This window comes from Trachypithecus francoisi, unplaced genomic scaffold (genome assembly GCF_009764315.1).
Source record: "Trachypithecus francoisi isolate TF-2019V2 unplaced genomic scaffold, Tfra_2.0 Lachesis_group3, whole genome shotgun sequence".
Classification (NCBI taxonomy): Eukaryota; Metazoa; Chordata; class Mammalia; order Primates; family Cercopithecidae; genus Trachypithecus; species Trachypithecus francoisi.
In genome coordinates this window covers 82,045,902-82,069,250 of record NW_022681468.1, presented here as the reverse complement: position 1 = coordinate 82,069,250, position 23,349 = coordinate 82,045,902, and the positions used below count along the sequence as shown (strand labels likewise).

Below are 23,349 nucleotides of genomic sequence, written 5' to 3'. Positions count from 1 at the left end.
AGTCCCAGGTTGTCCATTGGGCCCTTCACAGTGCAAAACATAACTACTTTGATATACTTCAGGGGCTTTACCAACTCCAACTATGTTAAATTGAGCAGGTTGAATTGGCCAAGTGGGCGGCCAGTGCTGCAGAGAAATGACTGAAATGTCCGCTCCTGTATCTACCAAACCTTTAAATTCCTTTCACTGAATAGTTATTTCACAGGTAGGAGGTTTATCAGTAATTTGATTTACCCAATATGCTGCTTTGCCTTTTTTTTTGTGCTTCCAAATCCTCCTGTTTATTTAATTTCACTTTTCCCCCATTCCCGCATATGGCACAATCAGGAGCTGTGCTATACGCTCTCCTGGCTCTGCCTTCCAGGGAACAGAAGTAGATATAATAATTTGAATTTCCCCATTGTAATCTGAATCAATGACTCCTGTTTATATTTGTACCCTTTTTAAACTTAAACTAGACCTTCCTAGAAGTAATCCTATTGTCCCCGCTGGCAAGGGTCCACAGACTCCTGCTGGGACCTTTTGTGGGGGTTCCCCAGGCAGAAGGCTCACAGCTTTTGTGCAGCATAAATCTACTGCAGCACTACCGGCTGGGGCAGGGGACAGACATTGTACAGGGGTGAGGGAATGGCCTGAGCCAGAAATGCCCCAGTTTGGAATGGCGCCCAGGATGGGCCCCATAGCGTTTCCCGAAATCGGGTTCCCATCTTTATCAAACTTAGAGTGACACTGTTTAGTCCAATGTTTTCCTTTTTTACATTTTGGACATATTTCAGGTTCAGCAGTTTTCTTTTTTCCCCTATCTGGTGGCCTGACTTGCTGATTTTTTCTACATTCTTTTTTAGTATGACCATGCTTTCCACAGTTAAAACAAGCTCCAGGAAACGGAGTATTTCCTTTATCCACTCTTGGTCCTGCCATTGCCTGTGCCAACAAAGTAGCTTTATGCAGATTACCTCCGATACCATCACAGGTCTTGATATAATCAACCAAATGTGCTTTCCCTCTAATAGGTCGCAGAGCAGCCTGGCAATCAGGCCTAGCATTGTCAAAAGCTAATAACTGTAACACTGTATCCTGAGCAGCCGAATCTGCAATCACCTGTTTAAGAGACTCCTGTAACCAAGCTATAAAATCTGCATACAGTTCTTTTGGTCCCTGCTTTACAGCACTAAAGAAAGGGTATTGTTCTCCACCTGAAGTGATTTTTTCCCAAGCTCTAATGCACACTCCTCTAAGCTGTTCTATGGCATCATCCTGCATGACCACTTGTGCATCTAAACCAGCCCAGCCGCCGACCCCCAAAAGTTGGTCTGCAGTTATATTAATTTGAGGTTGGGCCTGGGCATTGCGAGCAGCCTGAATGGAAGTTTCATCTGCCCACCAAGTTTTAAATTGTAAGAACTGAGCAGGAGTTAGACAAGCTCGAGTAAGAGCATCCCAGTCAGCAGGAATCATCTGACTGGAAACAGCAACATTCTTTAACAGTCCCATTACAAAAGGAGAACCTGGTCCATACTGATTAACAGCTTGGTTAAATTCTTTGAGTAATTTAAAAGGAAAAGAGTCAAATGTAGCTATAATATTTCCCTGTTGATCTGGGGGGTGTATTCTAACAGGCAACTGCCAAGCCTCCAAACCACCCTCTCATCTAACTTGCTGAACTCCTGCCTGAATAGAACTGAGAGCAGTCGCTCAAGGCCCTGCTCGAACAGTCACTGAGGCAACTACTTTTTGCCCAGTGATCCTCCAGAAAAGAAAGATCTGGAGGGTCAGGCCACTCTTTTTCTTCAAAATAATAATGATGGGTGCAGAAGGGTAGGGATGAACCTCTCCCTACTTTGCCGCTTTAGCTTTAGCTGGCAAACAAACCTGCTCTGTTACTTCTTCTGTTACTTCATTATACTCTCATTCCTCCTCATCAGTGTGAAAAGGTTCCAAGGTGGAATGAACCAGAGCCCACACTTGTCCCACTGTTACCCTGCTGCTTCCGAGCTCCCCTTCTTACTCACCACGGGGACTGCTTTAAGAGTACTCAAGTGTCCTCCACCTTAGTTCCACATTCTCCAACTGTTGCTCTGGTGACCCTTTGACCTGAATTTGAGCCCTCACATACGGGCACCACTTGCCAAGACCAGCTCGGTCAGGGAGACCCTAACCCAGTGGCACCAGAGGAATTAAAGGCACACACACAGAAATATAGAAGTGTGGAGTGGGAAATCAGGGGTCTCACAGCCTTCAGAGCTGAGAGCCTCGAACAGAGATTTACCCACGTATTTATTGACAGCAAGTCAGTGATAAGCATTGCTTTTATAGATTATAGATTAACTAAAAGTATTCCTTATGGGAAACAAAGGGATGGGCCAAAATAAAGGGATGGGCTCTGGCTAGTTATCTGCAGCAGGAGCATGTCCTTAAGGCACAGATCATTCATGCTATTGTTTATAGTTTAAGAACCCCTTTAAGCAGTTTTCCACCCTGGGTGGGCGAGGTTTCCTTGCCCTCATTCTGGTAAACCCACAACCTTCCAGTGTGGGCGACATGGTCATCACAAACATGTCACAGTGCTGCAGAGATTTTGCTTATGGCCAGTTTTGGGGCCAGTTTATGGCCAGATTTTGGGGGCCTATTCCCAACAAGGCACTGTTCTAAGCACATACATAACAACCCTTTGGGGGAATTACCATTTTACAGATGAAGTAACAAAGGCACAGAGAGGTCAAGTAATTTGTCCAAACCTTCACCATTAGTAAACAATAGAGCTAAGGGTTAAAGTGATAAAACTGCACAGACATGTCTTTCATAGTAGTATAGACATCTAGAACTGTAAGGACCTTAGAAGTCACCTATTCCGCTGGGCGCAGTGGCTCATGCCTGTAATCCCAGCACTTTGGGAGGCTGAGGAGGGAGGATCACCTGAGGTCAGGAGTTCAAGACCAGCCTGGCAAGCCGGGCGCGGTGGCTCAAGCCTGTAATCCCAGCACTTTGGGAGGCCGAGACGGGCGGATCACGAGGTCAGGAGCTCGAGACCAGCCTGGCTAACACGGTGAAACCCCGTCTCTACTAAAAAATACAAAAAAAAAAACTAGCCTGGCGTGGTGGCAGGTGCCTGTAGTCCCAGCTACTCGGGAGGCTGAGGCAGGAGAATGGCGTGAACCCGGGAGGCGGAGCTTGCAGTAAGCTGAGATCCGGCCACTGTACTCCAACCTGGGTGACAGCGAGACTCCGTCTCAAAAAAAAAAAGACCAGCCTGGCCAACACGGTGAAACCCCTTCTCTACAAAAATACAAAAATTAGCCGGGCATGATGGCAAGCGCCTGTTATCCCAGCTATTCAGGAGAATCACTTGAACTCAGGAGGCAGAGGTTGCAGCAAGCCGAGATCGTGCCATTGCACTCCAGCCTGGGGGACAGAGCGAGACTCCGTCTCAAAAAGTAATAGTAAAATAAAAAATAAAAAGTCACCTATTCCGTGTTTCTCAAACTTAAAAGTGCCTTTGAATCACCTGGAGATCTTGTTAAAATGCAGATTGTCACTCGGCAAGTGTGTAGTAGCCTGAAGATTTTGTTTTCCTTACAAGCTCCTGGGTAATGCTGATGCTGCCAGTCTGGGGACTACAGTTTTCAGTATCAAGGTCTTAGCCTAAATTCATCTGAAATCAACTTTGGAGAGTAATCAGGAAAAGGGTGCAATGATCTCACATGAGTCAGGGGCATCAGTTTAGGATAATTTCTGTGCAATCTGGATCAGGCTGAGGGAATTATAAACTAAGGTGGGTAGTATGGGAGTCTTTACCCAGAAAAAGGGAACAAACTTCAACAAATAAAATGGAATTATTGGGAACTCCCTCAAAGGAAAAACCTAGAAGAGGAAACACCAAGTGTTCTCATAGGAAATGCCAGTAACCAGCCAGAATGTGTAAAAATCTAAAGGTCAGAGTGGAACAGAGGTTAGAACAAAGTTAACAATGGAGTATACTGTACTTTAAAACACAGCCGGCCAGGCGCGGTGGTTCACACTTTGGGAGGCCGAGGTGGGCAGATCACCTAAGGTCAGGAGTTTGAGACCAGCCAGAACAACATGGTGAAACCCCATCTCTACTAAAAATACAAAAATTAGCCGGGCATGGTAGCACATACCTGTAATTCCAGCTACTCAGGAGGCTGAGGAGGGAGAATCACTTGAACCCAGGAGGCGGAGGTTGCAGTGAGCTGAGATCACACCACTGCGCTCCAGCCTGGGCAACAGAGTGAGACTCTGTCTCAAAAAAAATAAAATAAAATAAATAAAATTAAAAAATAATAAAAGACAGCCAAATTCTTAGCTTCATAAATAGCATATAACTGAATATCATCAGAAGCAGCATAGCACAGGTATTAAACATATAGTAGACTCCAGCCAGAGGTGCCTCTCAGTTGCTTCATCTGTAAAATGGAAATGCCTACGCCTTACAATCTTGTTGGGAAGATTAAAAGAGTCCATGGAATAAAGCACTCAGAACTATTCCTGGCACTGAATAGCCATTTAATACATGTTAGCTATAATCACCTTTCTACTTTATAATGATTAGAGTAGGCCTGTAAGCGTATATTACATATTGCTGACTCTACAGTTTAAAAGGAACATGAGCAATGTAAATAAAATCTAGGAGAGAAAGAAAAAAGATTTAAAAATAAATCCCTTCAGCTAAGAGGCAGGGAACTGGAGTTCCAGGCACCTTTCTGGCATCTAAATGCACAGGGACAAGAAAGTGTTAGCCTTAAAAATGATTTTTATTAATTAGAATAAAATTGGGCTGCATGCCCTTCAGCTCCAGATAACTGATATAGTTAACACATTATAATCTTTTTATTTTAAAATAAAACACAGATAAAGAAAACCATCTAAAACAAAGGTAGGGCTGAATAAACTATCATTAAGTGAACACCTTTGGAACATCAAGGGAAAGAAACAGAACTTTGCCAGACACCAACCCTGCCCCGCCTCGACCCTGTTGCCCATCTCTATCATAGCCACCCCTTCCTGCCATAGGGGATACTATGGTGAGTAATAAATACGTTTTTGCATTTTTTTATAGTTTGATCACCTAAATGTAGATCCTTAGACACTATAGTTTAGCTTTGCTCCCATTTAAAAAAAAATTTCACATGTCTTTCAAGTCTCTATCAGTCTATGGATTCCAGATTCCCCCTCCATTCCTTTCTTTTCCTTCAATTAATCCATTAACGAATCCAGACCCAGATGTTCAGTGTCTAAATGCATTAACTCACTAGGGATTGCAAAACAGCCATATTTGAGTTGTCATAACAGTTGCAATAATTTTATAAAATAGACATTTATATTTCATCACCCTGTGGTATCATTTATACAGGAACAGTAAGATAACTGCTTAATTCTTTATCTTTATTTGCCATCTTCAAAATAATGATTTGATTTCCTATCATCCTTCGAAAAGGTAACCAGTTAGTTACACACAAACATTATGAACTCATGGATTTAAACATACTTAGTGTTTATTAAATTGACCTTATTAAATGTTCAAATTGTCCCACATTTGGCTATGGAAGCTAGGCCAAAAACAGCTGAGTCCTTTTGACATGATACATACTCCTTGCTTCCCGGCTATATGGTGTAAGTTGCTCCATGCTCATCGTGTTCATTTCCTTCCCCAAACCTGGAATCAGCCATTTCTCTAAGAAGGTCTGGCTTCTTTCAGGAGGAAATGGCATTTTAAGACCACAATCTGGATGCTAGGAGTGTTCATTGATATTGGATTGGTCATTGTTTCTAGATCTTTTTGGTGGGTAGCGACAGAAGATAAAACCTCATGAATTCATACTGATACGTTCTTTTTTTTTTTTTTTTTTTTTTTTTTTTTTTTTTTGAGGCGGAGTCTCGCTCTGTCGCCCAGACTGGAGTACAGTGGCCAGATCTCAGCTCACTGCAAGCTCCGCCTCCCGGGTTTCCGCCATTCTCCTGCCTCAGCCTCCCGAGTAGCTGGGACTACAGGCGCCCGCCACCTCGCCCGGCTAGTTTTTTTTGTATTTTTAGTAGAGACGGGGTTTCACCGTATTAGCCAGGATGGTCTCGATCTCCTGACCTCGTGATCCGCCCGTCTCGGCCTCCCAAAGTGCTGGGATTACAGGCTTGAGCCACCGCGCCCGGCCCATACTGATACGTTCTATTCAAAATCAGGGCTATAGGGGTTTCTGGTGTTTTCCTGAGACACGGTCTTGCTTTGTTGCCCAGGCTGTAATGCAGTAGTGTGGTCACAGCTCACTGCAGCCTCGGATTCCTGGGCTCAAATGATCCTCTTGCCTCAGCCTCCCAAGTATCTACAGCAGCAAGCCACCACACCTGGCTAATTTTTATTTATTTATTTATTTTTAGAGATAGGGTCTCACTATATTGGCTAGGCTGGTCTTGAACCCCTGGTTTCAAGCAATCCACCTGCCTCAGCCTCCCAAAGTGCTGGGATTACAGGTGTGAGCCACTACCCCGGGCCACCAAAGGGTATTTACTTATATTACATCTGTAGCTCCTACCCTACACACAGAAAAGTCTGATTCTTACAGACACAAGACATGAGAGTATTAGAACATCCCATAATTACTTAGTGGCTTTCTAGTCAACACATTTTAAGTCCCTAGGTAAATTAGCACACTCTCCATTTCCATCAACACAGAGAATGCTACAAGGCAATGTTTAAACACCTGTATGAGCATCAGTCACTTCCAAAAATGGAACTGTCCCAGGAGCTCTGTGTGGTCACCAGGCTGGGGGCTGCAGTAGAGAAGAGGACAGGATTAGCTAGAGAATGAAAACGCTCCTTTCTTTCTCTCCTCACCAGCTCAGCCTGCCCTCTAGTGGAGATGCTAACGAGCAGGAAACAGGCCAAAACAGGTCATGCAGGAAGTCAACTAGCTGACATTTACTTAGCAATTACCAGAAATTGTCCTAAAATGGGTGCCGAAGGTAGAAAAACCTCTCTGTGGCTTTAAGTGACTTTAAGTGCAACTGGAGAGAGTAGAGGTTACTCAAATGAAAAGTGCTTCACAAACTGTAACCAAGCAACGTACCAAATTTCAAAATCAAGAGAGGGCAGGCAAAGTTGAGTATATCAAAACAACTTCACCATAATTATTTTTAAAGATATGCCATTTTATTTATTTCAATAGACACATTGTATACCCTAAGATATAACGCTCTTACACATTTTGAAAAACATTACAGGTCATAGTGAAATAATCAAGTTGCATAGGCTTAAAAATCTTTTGCACGTGGCCGGGCGTGGTGGCTCACGCCTATAATCCCAGCACTGTGGGAGGCCAAGGCGGGCAGATGACCAGGTCAGGAGATCATGACCATCCTGGCTACAAGGTGAAACCCCGTCTCTACTAAAAATACAAAAATTAGCCAGGTGTGGTGGCGGATGCCTGTAGTCCCAGCTACTTGGGAGGCTGAGGCAGGAGAATGGCATGAACCCGGGAGGCAGAGCTTGCAGTGAGCCGATAACAAGCCACTGCACTCCAGCCTGGGCGACAGAGCAAGACTCCATCTCAAAAAAAAAAAAAAATCTTTTCTACGCAAAAAAATTAATCAATGAATCCAGTGATTAATCTTATATTCTTTCCCATTTGATGTGAAAGAGGATTCATTTTGGTCATAAAACCTCAGCTATTTTAACATTTACCATGACTTTTAAATGTTTTATTCAGTAATGTACAAGTTCCATATTACAAAAGCTTGAATTAAAAGATTTTATTCAGGTTTGAACTAATTTGTAAGAAGAAGAGAAAAGAGAATCAAAAAATGAATTGTTAAGGGGATAAATTTAACAGAAGTTTTTTGTTCGTTTTTCTGGACCTCAGGTGCTATAGCTGTATTAATCATAACCCTTTGTAGAAGCTACACCTTTGTCACCAGTTCATGCAAGCCTTCTCCACTTTGTTTAATGATGTAATGAGCTAGGTATTATTATCCTTTTTTTTTTTTCTTTGAGACAGGGTCTCATTCTCGCCCAGGCTGGATGAAGTGCAGTGGCACCATCACGGCTCACTGCAGCCTTGACCAGACTCAGTTGATCCTTCCACCTCAGCATCCTGGGTAGCCAAGACTACAGGCCCAGCTCAATTTTTTTTTTTTTTTTTTGTATTTTTTGTAGAGACAGGGTTTCATCATGTTGCCCAGGCTGGTCTCAAACTCCTGGGGTCAAGTGATCTACCTGCCTCAGCCTCCCAAAGTACTGGGATTACAGGTGTGAGCTACCACGTCTATTATACTTTTTAATGAAAAACTGAAACCACATTGTTTTTGCATCTATTACATGTCACCAGAAGAAATGATTATCTTTTTTTTTTTAACTTGACAGTGTAGTTTGCACAATTTCCCATGGTATAAAAATGGAAGGCTACAACAAACCTGTACCAGGAATAAGTACCTTAAAAAAAAAAAAATGAAGACTACAACACCATTTTAATAGCTACCTGGTATTTCTGTGTCTATACCACATGGACTATAATTCATGTAACCAATTCCATATTGCAAGATATTTAGATCTTTGTTTCCAGTGTTCTACTTTTATCAGGAATTGCTATGTAGAACATACATTTTTATGTAGGTCGGGGCTAGATTTCTGGAAGCAGTATTACTGAGTCAAAGTGCAAGACTGAGGAAGGGAGTTGGGTAGAGAGAGCTTCCCTCTGATAAGAAATTTTCCTGGGAAGGTGCAGAGGTAAAAATAAACAAGGTTTTATTGGCATATTTGCTTGGCAGAATTATCAAAAAATGAGGTTACTAAATATAGACAACCAGGTTTGGAAGTTTGTATTTGAAACAACGAACAATAGTGAGCCATTTGTTGGTTTTCTTTTTTTAGAGACAGGCTTTAGCTCTGTGCCCAGGCTGGAGTACAGTGGAGCAATCATGGCTCACTGCAGCCTCCACCTCATGGGCTCAAGATTCCCTCCTTCAGCCTTCCCAAGTAAGTTGGGACCACCGGCGCGCGCCACGATGGCCGGCTATTTTTTTTCCTTTTGTAGACTGGGTCTCACTATGTTGCCCAGGCTGGCCTGGAACTCCCGGCCACTAATGATCCTCCTCCTTGGCCTCCCATGGTGCTGGAATTATAGTCGTGAGCCACCCCACTCGGCTCACTTGTGGGTTCTTAAGCACGAAACGCTGTTAGAGGATTCTTAACAGATCAACTGGCAGAAGAGACATAGGTTTTTTTTGTTTGTTTAGTTGGTTTTTTCTTGTTGTTGTTGTTTGTTGTTTGAGTTTCGCTTTTGTAGCCCAGGCTGGAGTGCAGTGGTGTGATCTCGGCTCACTGCAACCTCCGCCTCCCGGGTTCAAGCGATTCTCCTGCCTCAGCCTCTTGAGTAGCTGGGATTACGGGCGCACACCACCACATCTGGCTTTTTTTTTAAGTAGTGACAGGGTTTCACCGTGTTGGCCAGGCTGGTCTCGAACTCCTGACCTCAGTGGATCCACCCGCCTCAGCCTCTCAAAGTGCTGGGATTACAGGCGTGAGCCACCACGCCCGGCCAATGTTTTAAAAAATGATTCGGTCACATTCTGAGAGAATGCAGGTAAGAATCAATCAATAAATAACGATCCGCTCAAGCCTGTAATCCCAGCACTTTGGGAGGCCGAGACGGGCAGATCACGAGGTCAGGAGATCGAGACCATCCTGGCTAACACGGTGAAACCCCGTCTCTACTAAAAAAATGCCAAACACTAGCCGAGCGAGGTGGCCGGCGCCTGTAGTCCCAGCTACTCGGGAGGCTGAGGCAGGAGAATGGCGTAAACCCGGGAGGCGGAGCTTGCAGTGCGCTGAGATCCGGCCACTGCACTCCAGCTTGGGCGACAGAGCCAGACTCCGTCTCATAAATAAATAAATAAATAAATAACGATCCCGATTTTCCAGGCTGGATAACCCAGAAACTACGGAATCTTAAAGTCTCAATAAACGTTAAAGCACAGATAGTAAGTAATCTGGCAATAGAGGATGGGCGCCCAGCATACCGCCTACAGACCGCCTACATAATCAGTGGAGTCCAGTGCAAGTTGAAAATGCCAGGCACTTGCTTTGAAATTATTGATAATTTCAAGACTGTTAACAGTAGAACATTAAACCAAGCATTCAGGACCCTTCTAAGCGCGGAGCCCATCAAAGCTAGTCCTGGTGACAAGCTCAGGCCTCCGGGTCTGGAGACTAGGAGACGTCGCCCGAAAGCTGGCCAAACCCTCGCCCTCACTGGGAGAGGCCCCAGGAGGGCCCAAGAGGGCCACGAGCCCTCGCTCCCATCGCTGCCCTCAGGAGCGGGCGGAGGGAAGCTCGCAGCTTTCCCAAGGGAGTGCAGGCTGCGGGGACTGAAGTTCAGCTCGGACCCTGGACCTCTGAGCCGGAGACAGCAAGGTCATTCAACCCCACACACTTCCCCACCCAGCCGGGCCGAGGTTCAGAGATATGGCAAGTCCCGGCCTTGGACTCATGCTTGTTACTCATAAACCCGCAAGAGAGGGCAGGAGAGGGCAGGAGGGGGCAGGAGGGGGCAGGAGGGGGCAAGAGGCGGCGCGCATGCACCCTGGACCCGCGGCCGGGGAGGGAAAGGCACTGTGAGGACAGAGGGTCTAGGGAAGGTCTGCAAATCCCGGAGGGCCAAGGGAGCGTCTAAATGGACAGCGGAACCGGAAAAGCTTTGAGAGAAAGATGCGTGTATTAGGGAACGTCTGCAAAGACCGCGGCAGAAGGCCAGGGATTGTCTTTAAAAATTGCCGAGCGGATAAAAGGAGGTCTAAAAGGGGGCCGTCTCAAGAGCAAGGCTTCGAAAAGCTAAGCCCGGAAGGACGGTGTGGAGGCCTACTGGGACGCCGGGCACTCCTTAGGGCAGGATCTACTGGAGCTGCAGCCAGCGACAGGAGAACGGCTCCAGCTCGACGGGGGAAGCAGTGGGCTTAAAGAGGAGGCTCCTGGGCACTGTCTGAAAAGTGCGAGGCCAAATGATCTTTAGGGACCGACAGTAAATTGTATCCCTTGCTAAAATACCTCTCGGTAGCGAACCACCAATCGTTTCTTTTTTAAGCCCCGCCTCTCAGCCGTTACGTCTAGTTCGGCTGTCTCTGATCCAGGAAGTTGTCAGTTCTCACTTACTCCTCCCCAACAAGAGCTAACAGCCCTCTTAGGGTGAGCACTTTCTCCTCCCCTCAGGCCCCTCGCGCATTCTCCCGCCTACCTATCAATCATCGTGCTCCGCTGTCCAGTTGGCGGGCCAAGGGGGCGGGGCCGTCGTGTGACGTTTGCAGCCCGCCGGCCGGTAAGCCGCGAGATGCGTGACGAGCCAGGCGCGTGACGGAGCAGCGGTTGGCCAACCCAGTGGCTGCAGTCGGTGTAACAAGGCCTCGCGCCGCTGCGGGTCCTGCGACCGCTCCTGGCTGGTGGGTCGTCTCTCGTGGGGCGGTAACCGCCGGCTTCAGTGGGAGGTGCTTCTCGGCTTCCTCCCCCTCTCGGCGTACACACCTCCGGCGCACCACGTGGGCGTGAGGCACGGAAGGAGGGGTGTTAGGCCAAATTCTATTTTCATTGGCTGTTATTGCTGCCGGCTTTCGTAAGGAGGCGCTCTGATTGGTCGGTAAGGGGGGTTGCCGAGGGTCTTTGAGTCGTAAGGTTTCTAATTGGTTAGATGAGATAAGCTACTGAAGTGCTTTCTTCCGCGAGGGATTTCGATTGGTCTGTCAGAGAGGTTACCTGGGAATCCTACACCACCCAACACCCTCCCGCTCCCTTGTCTAGGGACTGCGATAGGTGAGTTTGGTGTAGAAAACAAATCTTTCTTCAGTTGGTGAGCTAGGGTAGCGCACTACGGTTCACTGTTGCTTTCTTTGCTTCACAGGATTGGGGAAGGTTTGTGTTCCCGACGCCTTGGTAGTTGGCATAGGCTAAAGAAAAGGGATCTCGGCCCCGAGGAAGGGTCACCCTCCTAGAGATAGCTACTACCCCGTCTCAGGAGACCCTGGTATTTCTAGAGCACGCTTTGCTTTCACCAAACCCAAGGAGGTGACAGGCGGAGACCTCGCACAGTACCTAAGGATGCTGTGACCAGAAGATGGGATCACGGAACAGCAGCAGTGCAGGATCCGGGTCCGGAGACCCCTCCGAGGGCTTGTCCCGAAGAGGGGCTGGCCTGCGTCGGAGTGAGGAAGAGGAAGAAGAGGATGAAGATGTGGATCTGGCCCAGGTACTGGCCTATCTCCTCCGCAGGTAACTTACCCTCTGGTGTGACCCTACCAGGTGCTACCACAATGCCTTGATCCCATCTCCAGGCAGGAAAATTACAGAGGTTAGGAAATAGGATTCGCTCAGGACAGCTGTTCTGTTTGAGCGGAACAGCCTTTCCCTGCTGGGCACCCATGGCACTCAGCTTCCTACCCAGTAAGAGTGGTTCTTACCTAGGGAGGGTCACCAAGAGGACCTGCTCATGTGTTTGAGAGGCTATTCAGGGGAGCCTCTCTCTGTGACTACACGAATATAATCTATTTTCCAAGTAAGTTTGGAAAAAAAAAAAGGGTGGAGGGAGGTTCCTGGTGGGAAAGAAGTGATGTAAGGGGTGAAGAGATGGAAACAGAGTGTTGAACTTTTTGGTAAGTCAGTTGACACGTGATATGAGGCCACTTCAATGAGGTCACTTCGATTTACTTGAAAAACAAGTTTAATTTGCCCTGACTCTAACCTGTTCTTGAGGAAAGAATGCCTTGAAGGGAGAGACCACCTGGAATTGACTGGAAAAGAGTGCAGCTGGCTTGCTTTCTTTGATTATGGCTCTTTGAGGAGAAGATGAGCTTGGGGGTCCCATCTGAATATTGTATTCTTTTTTGTTTATGTTTTGTGTTGTTTTTAGTAGACATAGACAGGGCTCACTGTGTTCCCCAGTCTGGAGAACAGTCTATTCACAGGTGTGATCACAGTGCACACCACAGCCTGCAACTCCTGGGCTCAAGCAATCCTTGCCTCCCAGGTAGCTAAGACTACAGTTACACACACCACCGCACCCAGCTTAGAATACTGTCTTCTGTGGTGGACTTCTCAGGCAGAGGCTCAGAAGGAAATGCTGTGAGAATGTTTAGCTCGTTGAGAGGTCAACTTAGTAGGTCATGTCCACAGCGTATTAGTCTTGCTCTTGCTCTAAGGAAATGCAGTTAGAATGTTTAGCTCTCTGGGAGGTCAACTTAGTAGGTCACGTCCACAGCATGTTGGTCTTACTCTTGCTGTAAGAGTAAGACTCACTTTCCTACTGTGTTTTATAGGAGACCAAAAAATAACAGCCAAGGTCTAGTCAGCCTCCAACCTCAAAATGAGTATCAAGTGGTCTAAGAGCTAGATAGCCATTTACTCTGAATTTGGTTGGTTTGGGGGAAGAAGTCCCCTCCTTTATAATGGGGGTCTCTCCACAGAGGCCAAGTGAGGTTGGTGCAGGGAGGAGGTGCAGCAAATTTACAATTCATTCAGGCCCTCTTGGACTCAGAGGAAGAGAATGACAGAGCTTGGGATGGTCGTCTTGGGGATCGATACAACCCACCTGGTAAGAGGAAAAGTCCCTAATGTTGGAAGACTTTTACTGGAAAACCTTTTAGTGATATTTTGAATGATAGGTTACATTGAAAGAAGGTACGATAATTTAAGGAATAAGGAGTCCTTACAGCCCCAGTATATTCAGCCACAGGGGTGGGCTTGGGTACAGTTCTGCTAACTGTCCTCTGAGGCTGGAAGACCTAGGATGAAACTTCTACTTGGTACTCACAGTGGATGCTACCCCTGACACCCGGGAGCTGGAATGCAATGAGATCAAGACACAAGTGGAACTGGCCACAGGGCAGCTGGGGCTTAGGCGGGCCGCCCAGGAGCACAGCTTTCCTCGAATGTTGCACCAGGTAGGCCTCTCCACCTCCCAGCCTGGCAGCAGGCCTGCCAAAGCAGCCAGAATCTCTGCCAGCCCCAGAGAAAAAGGAAGTCAACTTTCTAAGGAAGAAGCCTCAAGGGCTGGGGCTGGAGAGTTAACCAGCCTCCATTGGAGTTCTGTGGGACAGACTACGATGTGTTGTGTCCATTTCTATAACAAGAGCAATGTCGTTGGAGGAGGGGGTTTGATATGGCTGAAGTGGCCCTCTATTTCTGCTAGCAATATTCCCAATCCCTTCCATTTAGAGAGAACGGGGCCTCTGCCACCGGGGAAGCTTCTCCCTTGGAGAACAGTCTCGAGTGATATCTCAGTGAGTATGGGGCTCGGTGAAGAGACTCTAAGGGCCAGATAGGTCTTATCTCCTAAACTTTGAAGGGGTAGGTGTTAAAGGAGCCTCAGAGATATTAAAGGTTAGGTTAAATGGGGTTGAAACTTTGAGAGTAAGCAAAGTGGAAAAGTGTAGAAAATTGTAGACATTTAGAGGATGGTGGAATGATTGAAAGACGGGATTGCACTCACAGCCAAAAGAGAAGAATGACTGTTCTGATATTCCAGCTTTGTTAGGATTCTGCTAATTGGGACACTCCTTATCCTGAACACCCCTTACCCTCACTTTCTCTCTCCTTCCCTAGCTTCTTGCCCAATGATCTGGGCTTCACTGATAGCTACTCTCAGAAGGCTTTCTGTGGCATCTACAGCAAAGATGGTCAAATATTCATGTCTGCTTGCCAAGGTACCAGACCCTGAAAAACTGTCTTTTCCTGGAACATGGAACATTCCCCCTGACTGAGGCTAGAAAGCCACAGACGGGGAGCTCAGACCTGACTTAAGGATGCTTAGCCAGAGCATGTTTCCCATGATAAAGGGAAGACTCCACAGGTACACTGAGTGGGGGACATCTAATCTAGGAAAGTTACAAGGAAAGTGTTCCATAATTCTGCCTGATCTCTACTTATACAGACCAGACAATCCGACTGTATGACTGCCGGTATGGCCGTTTCCGTAAATTCAAGAGCATCAAGGCCCGTGATGTAGGCTGGAGCGTCTTGGATGTGGCCTTCACCCCTGATGGGAACCACTTCCTCTACTCCAGCTGGTCTGATTACAGTGAGTATGCACCAGGCTTCCACTGACTCTCCAGCCTGGGACCTGAGGTTTCCATGCACCTGTCCCCTCTGAGCCGGGATCCCTCACTTTATCCTGGGAATATCACTCCCAAAGTGCTCCAGTACCCTTGTCCTCTGTTTGATCTCTTCCCTAGCTTCACTTCCACTCTCCTTCCCCCATCCCTGAAAGATTCTTGTTTTTTTTTTTGCTTCTCTTAGTTCATATCTGCAGTATCTATGGTGAGGGAGATACACACACTGCCCTGGATCTCAGGTACTGGCTTCCCTTTCTGGTCAGACTCATCAGAAACTTCTCAAGGGAAGCTCTTCAGGAGCAAACCTCTTGAGTTGGAAGTTCTGCTTAGGGGAAAAAGTATACTGATGGGTCTGTGTGCGTTCCTGGGAGGGAAGCACCATCTTGTCAGCCAGAGGACTGGGTAAAATAGATGCTTGCAGGATGATTTCTGGGTTCTTACTGAGGATCTGCATTGTAGTACATGTTAGCCAGACTTCTTTTTTCCCCTGGGGATGTGCCTTACAACCGTTGTCAGATTCTATGTAAATTAACAAAAGCTGAAGGGAAGTCCACTTAACCCAGCTCCTTCTTTGCTTTCAGGCCAGATGAGCGTCGCTTTGCTGTCTTCTCCATTGCCGTCTCCTCAGATGGACGAGAAGTACTAGGAGGGTGAGTGCTTATGGGGTATGTTTCCCTCAATGACAAGATGGGGGTTCTGCCAGAGATGAGCTCTGCTGTTACACAGATGGCACTGGCAGCTGCAGAGAACAACCAGACCTTCTCCAAGGTCAGGATTTACAAGTTGCTTCACCCCTTGCTCTCCATTTTCCTAGCACAAGATGGGAGGTGTCAAGCCTCCTTGAAACACAGCTAACTTTTCCCCCACTTCCTGTATAAAAAGAGCAAAGGACTTGACCCAGAACAGGATTTCTCAGTGGAACTCTCTAGAGCATATACCATATTGGTCCTCTCGATCATGGCTCCAGGACCCTCCTTTATCGCTTCCCTTTCAGGGCCAATGATGGCTGCCTGTATGTCTTTGACCGAGAACAGAACCGGCGCACCCTTCAGGTATGGCTCCTGAGAGAGAGCCTCTGCTTCCTGGTCTTTGGCTTATTATAAGACGTAGAAAGAGATCTTATATACTGGCCTCCTTTTCGCCTAGATTGAGTCCCATGAGGATGATGTGAATGCAGTGGCCTTTGCTGATATAAGCTCCCAAATCCTGTTCTCTGGGGGAGACGATGCCATCTGCAAAGTGTGGGATCGACGCACCATGCGGGAGGATGACCCCAAGCCTGTGGGTGCACTGGCTGGACACCAGGATGGCATCACCTTCATTGACAGCAAGGTGGGCCAGAAGGCAGGACTGCACAGCCAGGCAACTAAGGTTCTGGTTGCCCAGGAGGGCATGAAAGTGGACTGGTGTGGGAATTTAACAAGCTCCTTGTTGACCAAGGTTTGTAAGAGTTGGAGTTTAGGGAAGGGGCTCAAGCCAGGGAACATGAATTCCATCTGTACTCACCAGTCCTCAAGGAGCAAGGCAGGGCTTTTCATACAAGAAAAATTGAAGACCGGCCAGGTATGGTGGCTCACACCTGTAATCCTAGCACTTTGCGAGGCCAAGGTGGAAGGATCACTTGAGCTCAGGAGTTCCGGACCAGCCTGCGAAACCTAGCAAGACCTCGTCTCTATTTATTTAAAAAAAAAAAAAAAAGTTAAGGCTGAGCGCTGTGGCTCACGCCTGTAATCCCAGCACTTTGGGAGGCTGAGGCGGGCGGATCACAAGGTCAGGAGATCGAGACCATCCTGGCTAACACGATGAAACCCCATCTCTACTGAAAATACAAAAACATTAGCTGGGCATGGTGGCGGGCGCCTATAGTCCCATTTACCTGAGAGACTGAGGCAGGAGAATGGCATGAACCCGGGAGGCGGAGCTTGCAGTGAGCCGAGATCGCGCCACTGCACTCCAGCCTGGGTTACGCTAGAGCAAGACTCTGTCTCTTAAAAAAAAATTAAAAAAGGAAAAATGAAAGACAGTCTGATTCAGGCTAGAATAGAAAAGCCAACCAGTACCCTGGGCAAGGAAAGAAAAACCTATCCAGGTGGTAGGATCTGAGGCAGAATACTGAAAATGAGTTCGCCGGGATGAAGAGAGGCAAGCAAAACCAGAGGCCAGAGTTCTGCTCAACTAGAGAACAGGAACTAGACTGACAGGCGCCGACATTTGCAAGCTCTGATGCTTCACTATCCACCTTTGAATTCATAGGGTGATGCTCGATATCTTATCTCCAACTCTAAAGACCAGACCATCAAACTCTGGGATATCCGGCGCTTTTCCAGCCGGGAAGGCATGGAAGCCTCACGCCAGGCTGCCACACAGCAAAACTGGGACTATCGCTGGCAGCAAGTGCCCAAAAAAGGTGAGAATGGAGGTACATGCACAGTGGATTTGTCTGTAGCCTTGGCGCCCTGGAGGATCTCCCCCTCAGCCCTCTTTACCAGGCATTAACTCTTTATTTGCTAAATCACAGATGGAATGGCCAGAGGTTCCTAGGATTGGGGCCTGGGTGGGGGTCACTCAGAATCCACCAATACTGAAGTATTTAAGTATAATGATTAACCAGCAGGGCCATATTGGAGACTGTCCACTGACTATTAGGTGGAGAAAGAGCCACCACTTGAAAGTTGGAAAGACATTTGTCTCTGGGCATCGATCCTTGCTCAGGACTGCTGGTACGAAACAATCCCAGAGCAGATTCCCTAACCTAGGGCTTACTCTGCATCCCTACCCAGCCTGGCGGAAGCTGAAGCTCCCAGGGGACAGCTCCTTGATGACCTACCGGGGCCACGGAGTGCTGCACACCCTCATCCGCTGCCGGTTCTCCCCCATTCACAGCACTGGCCAGCAGTTCATCTACAGTGGCTGCTCCACTGGCAAAGTGGTTGGTAAGGACTGTGTCAGAACAGGGGGCCTCAGGAAGGGCAGGAATGACTCCTTGCCCTTCCACCTATAATGACCAGTGACCACCTTAAAAAAACCCAGTGATAGCTACAGGTAAAATCTAACTTAGCTTGGAGGCTTAAACAGAGAAATAGAAACCATTCTATTTTTCAGTGTTTTAAATTAAGAAAAGGAACATAGAATTCTAGACAGTAAATATAATAGATTGCCAAAAATATAGCTGGTTCTGTTTTTCAGCCAGACAAGGAAAGAGGTTGCAGATGAAAGGTAGGAGGGAACAGAGACAAAATGACACAGGAAGATGGTAGCAAGTAGTAAAGGGACATGCAGTCGCTGAAGCAGAAAAGCACAAAAAGAAAGAAGGTGGGCACAGTGGCTCATGCCTATAATCCCAGTGCTTTGGGAAGCCAATGAGGGCAGATCGCTTGAGCCCAGGAGTTTGAGACCAGCCAGGGAAACATGGAGAAACCTCTTTACAAAAAATGGCTGGACGTAGTGGCACAGGCATGTAGTCCCAGCTACTTGGGAAGCAAGGGTGGGAGAATCACCTGAGCCCAGGAGGTCGAGCCTGCAGTGAGTCATGATTGTGCCACCGCACTTCAGCCTGGGTGACAGAGTGAGAAACTATCTCAAAAAAAAAAAGGTCGGGCACAGTGACTCACACCTATAATCCCAGCACTTTGGGAGGCCGAGGCAGGTGGATCACCTGAGCTTAGGGGTTTGAGATCGGCCTGGCCAACATGGTGAAGCCCTGTCTCTATTAAAAATACAAAAATTAGCCAGGGGTGATGGCAGGCGCCGGTAATCACAAGCTACTTGGGAGGCTGAGGCAGGAGAATCACTTGAACCTGGGAGGCAGAGGTTGCAGTGAGCTGAGATCGTGCCACTGCACTCCAGCCTGGGCAATAAGAGCGAGACTCCGTCTCAAAAAAAAAAGAAAAGGAAAGAAAAAAACCACAAGCACAGCTGCAGATATAAGGAGTCTAAGGCAGTGCTGTCCCCAAAGAGACACTCACAGAGCCATAACAAAAGAAAGATGCACCCTGTCCAGACAAGGTGCAGCAGGTGCACACTCCCCCAGACAGCTCGGTATTCACTTTTGTGGTGCCTTTCATATCTTACTAAAATCTTTAAAGCCACTGCATTTTCTTAACTGTAGCCCCTATGAAATTTAGCTAAGGACCAGAAATACCCACACCCACACAAACCATACCCTCACCCCAAATTAGGGAAAGGAACAGGGATAGAAGCAGAAATAACACAGTCTGCTCGTGTGGGCTTTGCTCCCATGGGAACATGGGAAGTTGCCTGAGAGGTCAGTGGTGCTACTCACAGGGAGGTGAGGGATAGTTTAGAGGTCTTGTGGTGGTCCCTCTCCACTCTTTCCTGTCCTGGACAGTGTACGACCTTCTCAGTGGCCACATTGTGAAGAAGCTGACGAACCACAAGGCCTGTGTGCGTGATGTCAGTTGGCACCCCTTTGAAGAGAAGATTGTCAGCAGTTCGGTGAGGTTGCAAGGGTTGGGGGTGCTGGCACATGTCTGGGGCTTGGACTTGGGGTGGGGGCAGCACCTCCTGACTATTTGCCACCCTCTGCCCTGCAGTGGGACGGGAACCTGCGTCTGTGGCAGTACCGCCAGGCTGAGTACTTCCAGGATGACATGCCAGAATCCGAGGAATGTGCCAGCGCCCCTGCCCCAGTGCCCCACTCCTCTACAGCCTTTTCCTCACCCCAGTAGATCCGACCTCCAGCCCCATACAGGGTGAACCTCTTGATAAGCTCTCTGCCTCCTCCTCCCTTTCTCCCTTGTGGGGAATGTTTGGAGGAATCACTGGCATTGGATGGGGAGAAACAGAAGCCTGGGCTCTGAGCCTCAGCTGAGCCCTGGAAGATCCTCCCCATGGGGCAGAGTGGTCTTACATGCTCACACCCAGTCAGCCTGGGTCCCTATCTCTGGCCAGAGTTTGGCAGGACTGCCATTATCTAGGTTGTGGCCTCTGCCAGCAAGAGAAGTGTCCTGGGTGTTTTTAATCATGTTTGAATGTTAGGGGTTGGATTCTAGGGTAGATGCCTGAGGCCACATCTGAACAGACCTGTCAGCCAGGCCTGTTGCCCAGGTCTTCACGTTGAGGATTCGACTGGCCAAATACAAGACAGGTGTCCTGGCCTTTCTTCCTGAGGTCTCTAGGGGAGGGGCATGGGTAAGCGTGTTTCCTCAGCACCCTCCTGGGGTGGGGATTATGTCTTCTCTCATGTCTGGGTCTTTGGGGTAGGACAGGCTGTAGTATGAGAGGTAGGAGTCTCTACAGGGCTCCATGTGGCCCCTCATAGGGCAGGCCCTGCCCTCTGAGAAGGTCCCTTCATGCTGAAGGCACATAGCTTTAAGGAAGTAGGATGAAGTAGGACTCCTTTGTCCTCTCACTGGCTTTGGCTCCCTCAATAAACTGCGTGGGAACCTGGCTCAGTGTCTGTCTCTCTCTCTCACTATCTCTTTCCTGAGATCTTTCATCTCACGTCGGGAAAACACAGTTTCAACAGAGTCTTCAGATGCGATCCTGTGTGGGAGAAAATACCCTTCTGATGCCCCATGAAAAAGGGAAATACCAAAACCATTTGTTCACTGAGCCTTGCAACAGGTGCTCCCTCACCAATTTCAGAAGCTTCCCTGCAAGTAGATATCGAGCGAGCACACTTTCCATTAGAGCCTGATAATACCACATCACCTTTGCTCTGAGGCCGGGCCTGGAGCTGTGCAGTCTTTGGAAGAGGTAGCCCATGAACGCAGAGCCCGAGAGAAGCAAGTCGGCCCTGACGCCAGGCCCCAGTGGGCGCCTCACACTCAACCTCATACCCCAGAGCAAACCGAGAGTCAGGGAGAGGGCTAGAGCTCACACCCAGCTCTGAATAGATCTTGCCTGACATTTCATGCCCTCTAAGGCAGTTTTTAAATGACAGTACACATATCCAGGGATGTTCACAGGCTTTCCCAGCAAGGGTACCTATTTCATGGCAAAATAGGCAGTTTTAAAAGAATAAACAGGCTAGGCGTGGTGGCTCACACCTGTAATCCTAGCACTTTGGGAAGCCAAAGCTGATGGATCGCTTGAGCCCAGGAGTTTGAGACCAGCCTGGGCAACATGGCAAAACCCCATCTCTCCAAAAAGCACAAAAAGTAGGCTGGGCATAGTGGCTTACGCCTGTAATCCTAGCATTTTGGGAGGCTGAGGTATGTGGATCACCTGAAGTCAGGTGTTTGAGACCAGCCTGGCCAACATGGTGAAACCCCATATCTACTAAAAATACAAAAAAACTAGCCGGGCGTGGTGGCGGGTACCTGTAATCTCAGCTACTCAGGAGGCTGAGGCAGGAGAATCACTTGAACCTGAGAGCAGAGGTGAGCCGAGTGCAGTGAGCCGAGATCATGCCATTGCACTCCAGCTTGGGCAACAAGAACAAAACTCCATCTCAAAAAAATAAAAAAATGAGCCAGATGTGGCGCATGCCTGTAGTCCCAGCTACTCAGGAGGCAGAGGTGGGAGGATCACCTGAGCCCAGGAGGTCGAGGCTGCAGTGAGCGGTGATTGTGCCACTGTACTCCAGCCTAGGTGACAGAGTGAGACCCTGTCTCAAAAATAAATAATAAATAAATAAATTGTCCAGATCCTTGGCTTCTGTGTTCTCATTCCTCAAATTGATCTACCTAGTGTGAAACTCCCGTGCCAGATCTTTCCCACCCACCTTTTCAGTCCCTGTCTGCCAAGTGATAAAAGTTACCCAAGGTGCTATCCATCTCACCCAGAACCTGTGTTAGTTCCAGGGCACCAAATTAAGAGAGAAATTCAAATTGTTAGTATCCTTACAGCTTCATTAGATCAAAGCCCCATAGACCATCCATTCTCAGTAAGAGATGCATTCACAATACAATTTTATGTTAGCGAAATAATGTAAAATGTTTGTTGTACAGGCACCTAGGAGATACCATGAGTTCATTTCCAGACCACTGCAATAAAGTGAATATTGCATAAGGCGAGTCAATTTTGTTGGTTTCCCAGTGCATATAGGTTATATTGTTTTTAGGCTGGGCATGGTGGCTGACGCTTGTAATCCCAGCACTCTGGGAGGCCAACGCAGGTGGATCACCTGAGGTCAGGAGTTCAAGACCAGCCTGGCCAACATGGTGAAACCTCATCTCTACTACAAATACAAAAATTAGCCAGGTGTGGTGGCAGGTACCTGTAGTCCCAGCTACTCAGAGGCTAAGGCAGGAGAATCGCTTGAACCCGGGAGGCGGAGGTTGCAGTGAGCTGAGATCATGCCACTGCACTCCAGCCTGGGCAACAGAGTGAGACGCCATCTGAAAAAAAAAAGTTTTTTGTATTTGTTTTTTTTTGTTTTGTTTTGTTTTGTTTTGTTTTTTGAGACAGGGTCTCACTCTGTTACCCAAGCTGGAGTGCAAAGGCATGATCTCAGCTCACTGCAGCCTGGACCTCTCCTGGCTCAAGCAATCCTCCCACCTCAGCCTCCTGAGTAGCTGGGACTACAGGTGCCCACCACTACACCTGGCTAATTTTTATGTTTTTTGTAGAGGTGGGGTTTCGTCCTATTGCACGTGCTGCTCTCAAACTCCTGGGCTCAAGCGATCCTCCCACTTCAGCCTCCCAAAGTGCTGGGATTATAGGCATAAGCCACTGTGCCTGGCCATGAGTGTTCTTAATGGCATCTGGAATGGTGAATCCTTTCCAGAAGGTTTCCAATTGACTTTGTCTACAGCTATCAGAGGAATCACTATGGCAGCTGCAGTTTTATGAAATCTAATTTTTTTTTCTTGACACAGGGTCTTGCCGTGTCGCTCGGGCTGGTGTGCAGTGGTGCGATCTCAGCTTACTGCAACCTCTGCTTCCCTCTAGACTCAAGCGATCTTCCCACCTCAGCCTCCAAGTAGCTGGGACTACCAGCACACACCACCACACCCGGCTCGTTTTTGTTATTTTTTGTAGAGCTGGGGTTCGAAATGTATTTCTTAAAGAGTAAGACTTGCAAGTTAAAATTACTCCTTGATCCATGGGCTGCAGAATGGATGTTGTGTTAGCAGGCATGAAAACATTAATCTCCCTGTACATCTCCAGAGTTTGTAGGTGACCAGGTGCATTGTCAATGAGCAGTAATATTTTGAAAGGAATCTTTATTTCTGAGGAGTAGATCTTAACAGTGAGCTTAAAATATTCTGTAACCCATGCTGCAGACATATGTGCTGTCATGCAGGTTTTGTTTTATTTATAGAGCACAGCAGAATACATTTA

General features: G+C 47.6%; 2 protein-coding genes across 14 annotated transcripts in view; one reads left to right on the top strand and one right to left on the bottom strand.

The window, feature by feature from the left end:
- Positions 1-11,463, bottom strand: part of NRL (neural retina leucine zipper) — a 37,771-nt gene extending 26,308 nt beyond the window's left edge. For 3 of the 4 annotated variants that reach the window (XM_033188487.1, XM_033188489.1, XM_033188490.1), the window contains exon 1: positions 11,238-11,463. The gene's annotated coding sequence lies outside the window, so the exon portion shown is untranslated. The remainder of the gene's footprint in view (positions 1-11,237) is intronic. The other variant, XR_004431724.1, reaches the window with a different exon arrangement.
- Positions 11,148-20,508, top strand: DCAF11 (DDB1 and CUL4 associated factor 11). Of its 10 annotated transcripts, none has more exons than XM_033188443.1 (15): positions 11,148-11,439; positions 12,056-12,239; positions 13,453-13,580; positions 13,802-13,929; positions 14,204-14,268; positions 14,591-14,691; positions 14,919-15,065; positions 15,284-15,338; positions 15,681-15,749; positions 16,094-16,151; positions 16,246-16,431; positions 17,353-17,506; positions 17,880-18,032; positions 19,448-19,554; positions 19,653-20,508. In XM_033188443.1, exons 2-15 carry the CDS (start codon positions 12,217-12,219, stop codon positions 19,785-19,787), a joined length of 1,509 nt encoding a protein of 502 aa, XP_033044334.1. In that variant the 5' UTR covers positions 11,148-11,439; positions 12,056-12,216; the 3' UTR covers positions 19,788-20,508. The 10 variants fall into 10 exon arrangements, with proteins under 10 accessions (XP_033044334.1, XP_033044330.1, XP_033044331.1 ...); XM_033188439.1 differs by having other exon boundaries at positions 12,056-12,262; XM_033188440.1 differs by having other exon boundaries at positions 11,241-11,806; positions 11,895-12,239; positions 13,508-13,580.
- Positions 20,509-23,349: the final 2,841 nt, after the last annotated feature.

Bases quoted from the DNA above. Each gene is read 5' to 3' on its own strand.
- DCAF11 (XM_033188439.1), top strand. From the start codon at position 12,108: ATGGGATCACGGAACAGCAGCAGTGCAGGATCCGGGTCCGGAGACCCC. The intron at 12,263-13,452 runs GTAACTTACCCT...GTCTCTCCACAG, and splicing joins CTGGCCTATCTCCTCCGCAG to AGGCCAAGTGAGGTTGGTGC. The intron at 15,339-15,680 runs GTACTGGCTTCC...CTTTGCTTTCAG, and splicing joins CACACTGCCCTGGATCTCAG to GCCAGATGAGCGTCGCTTTG.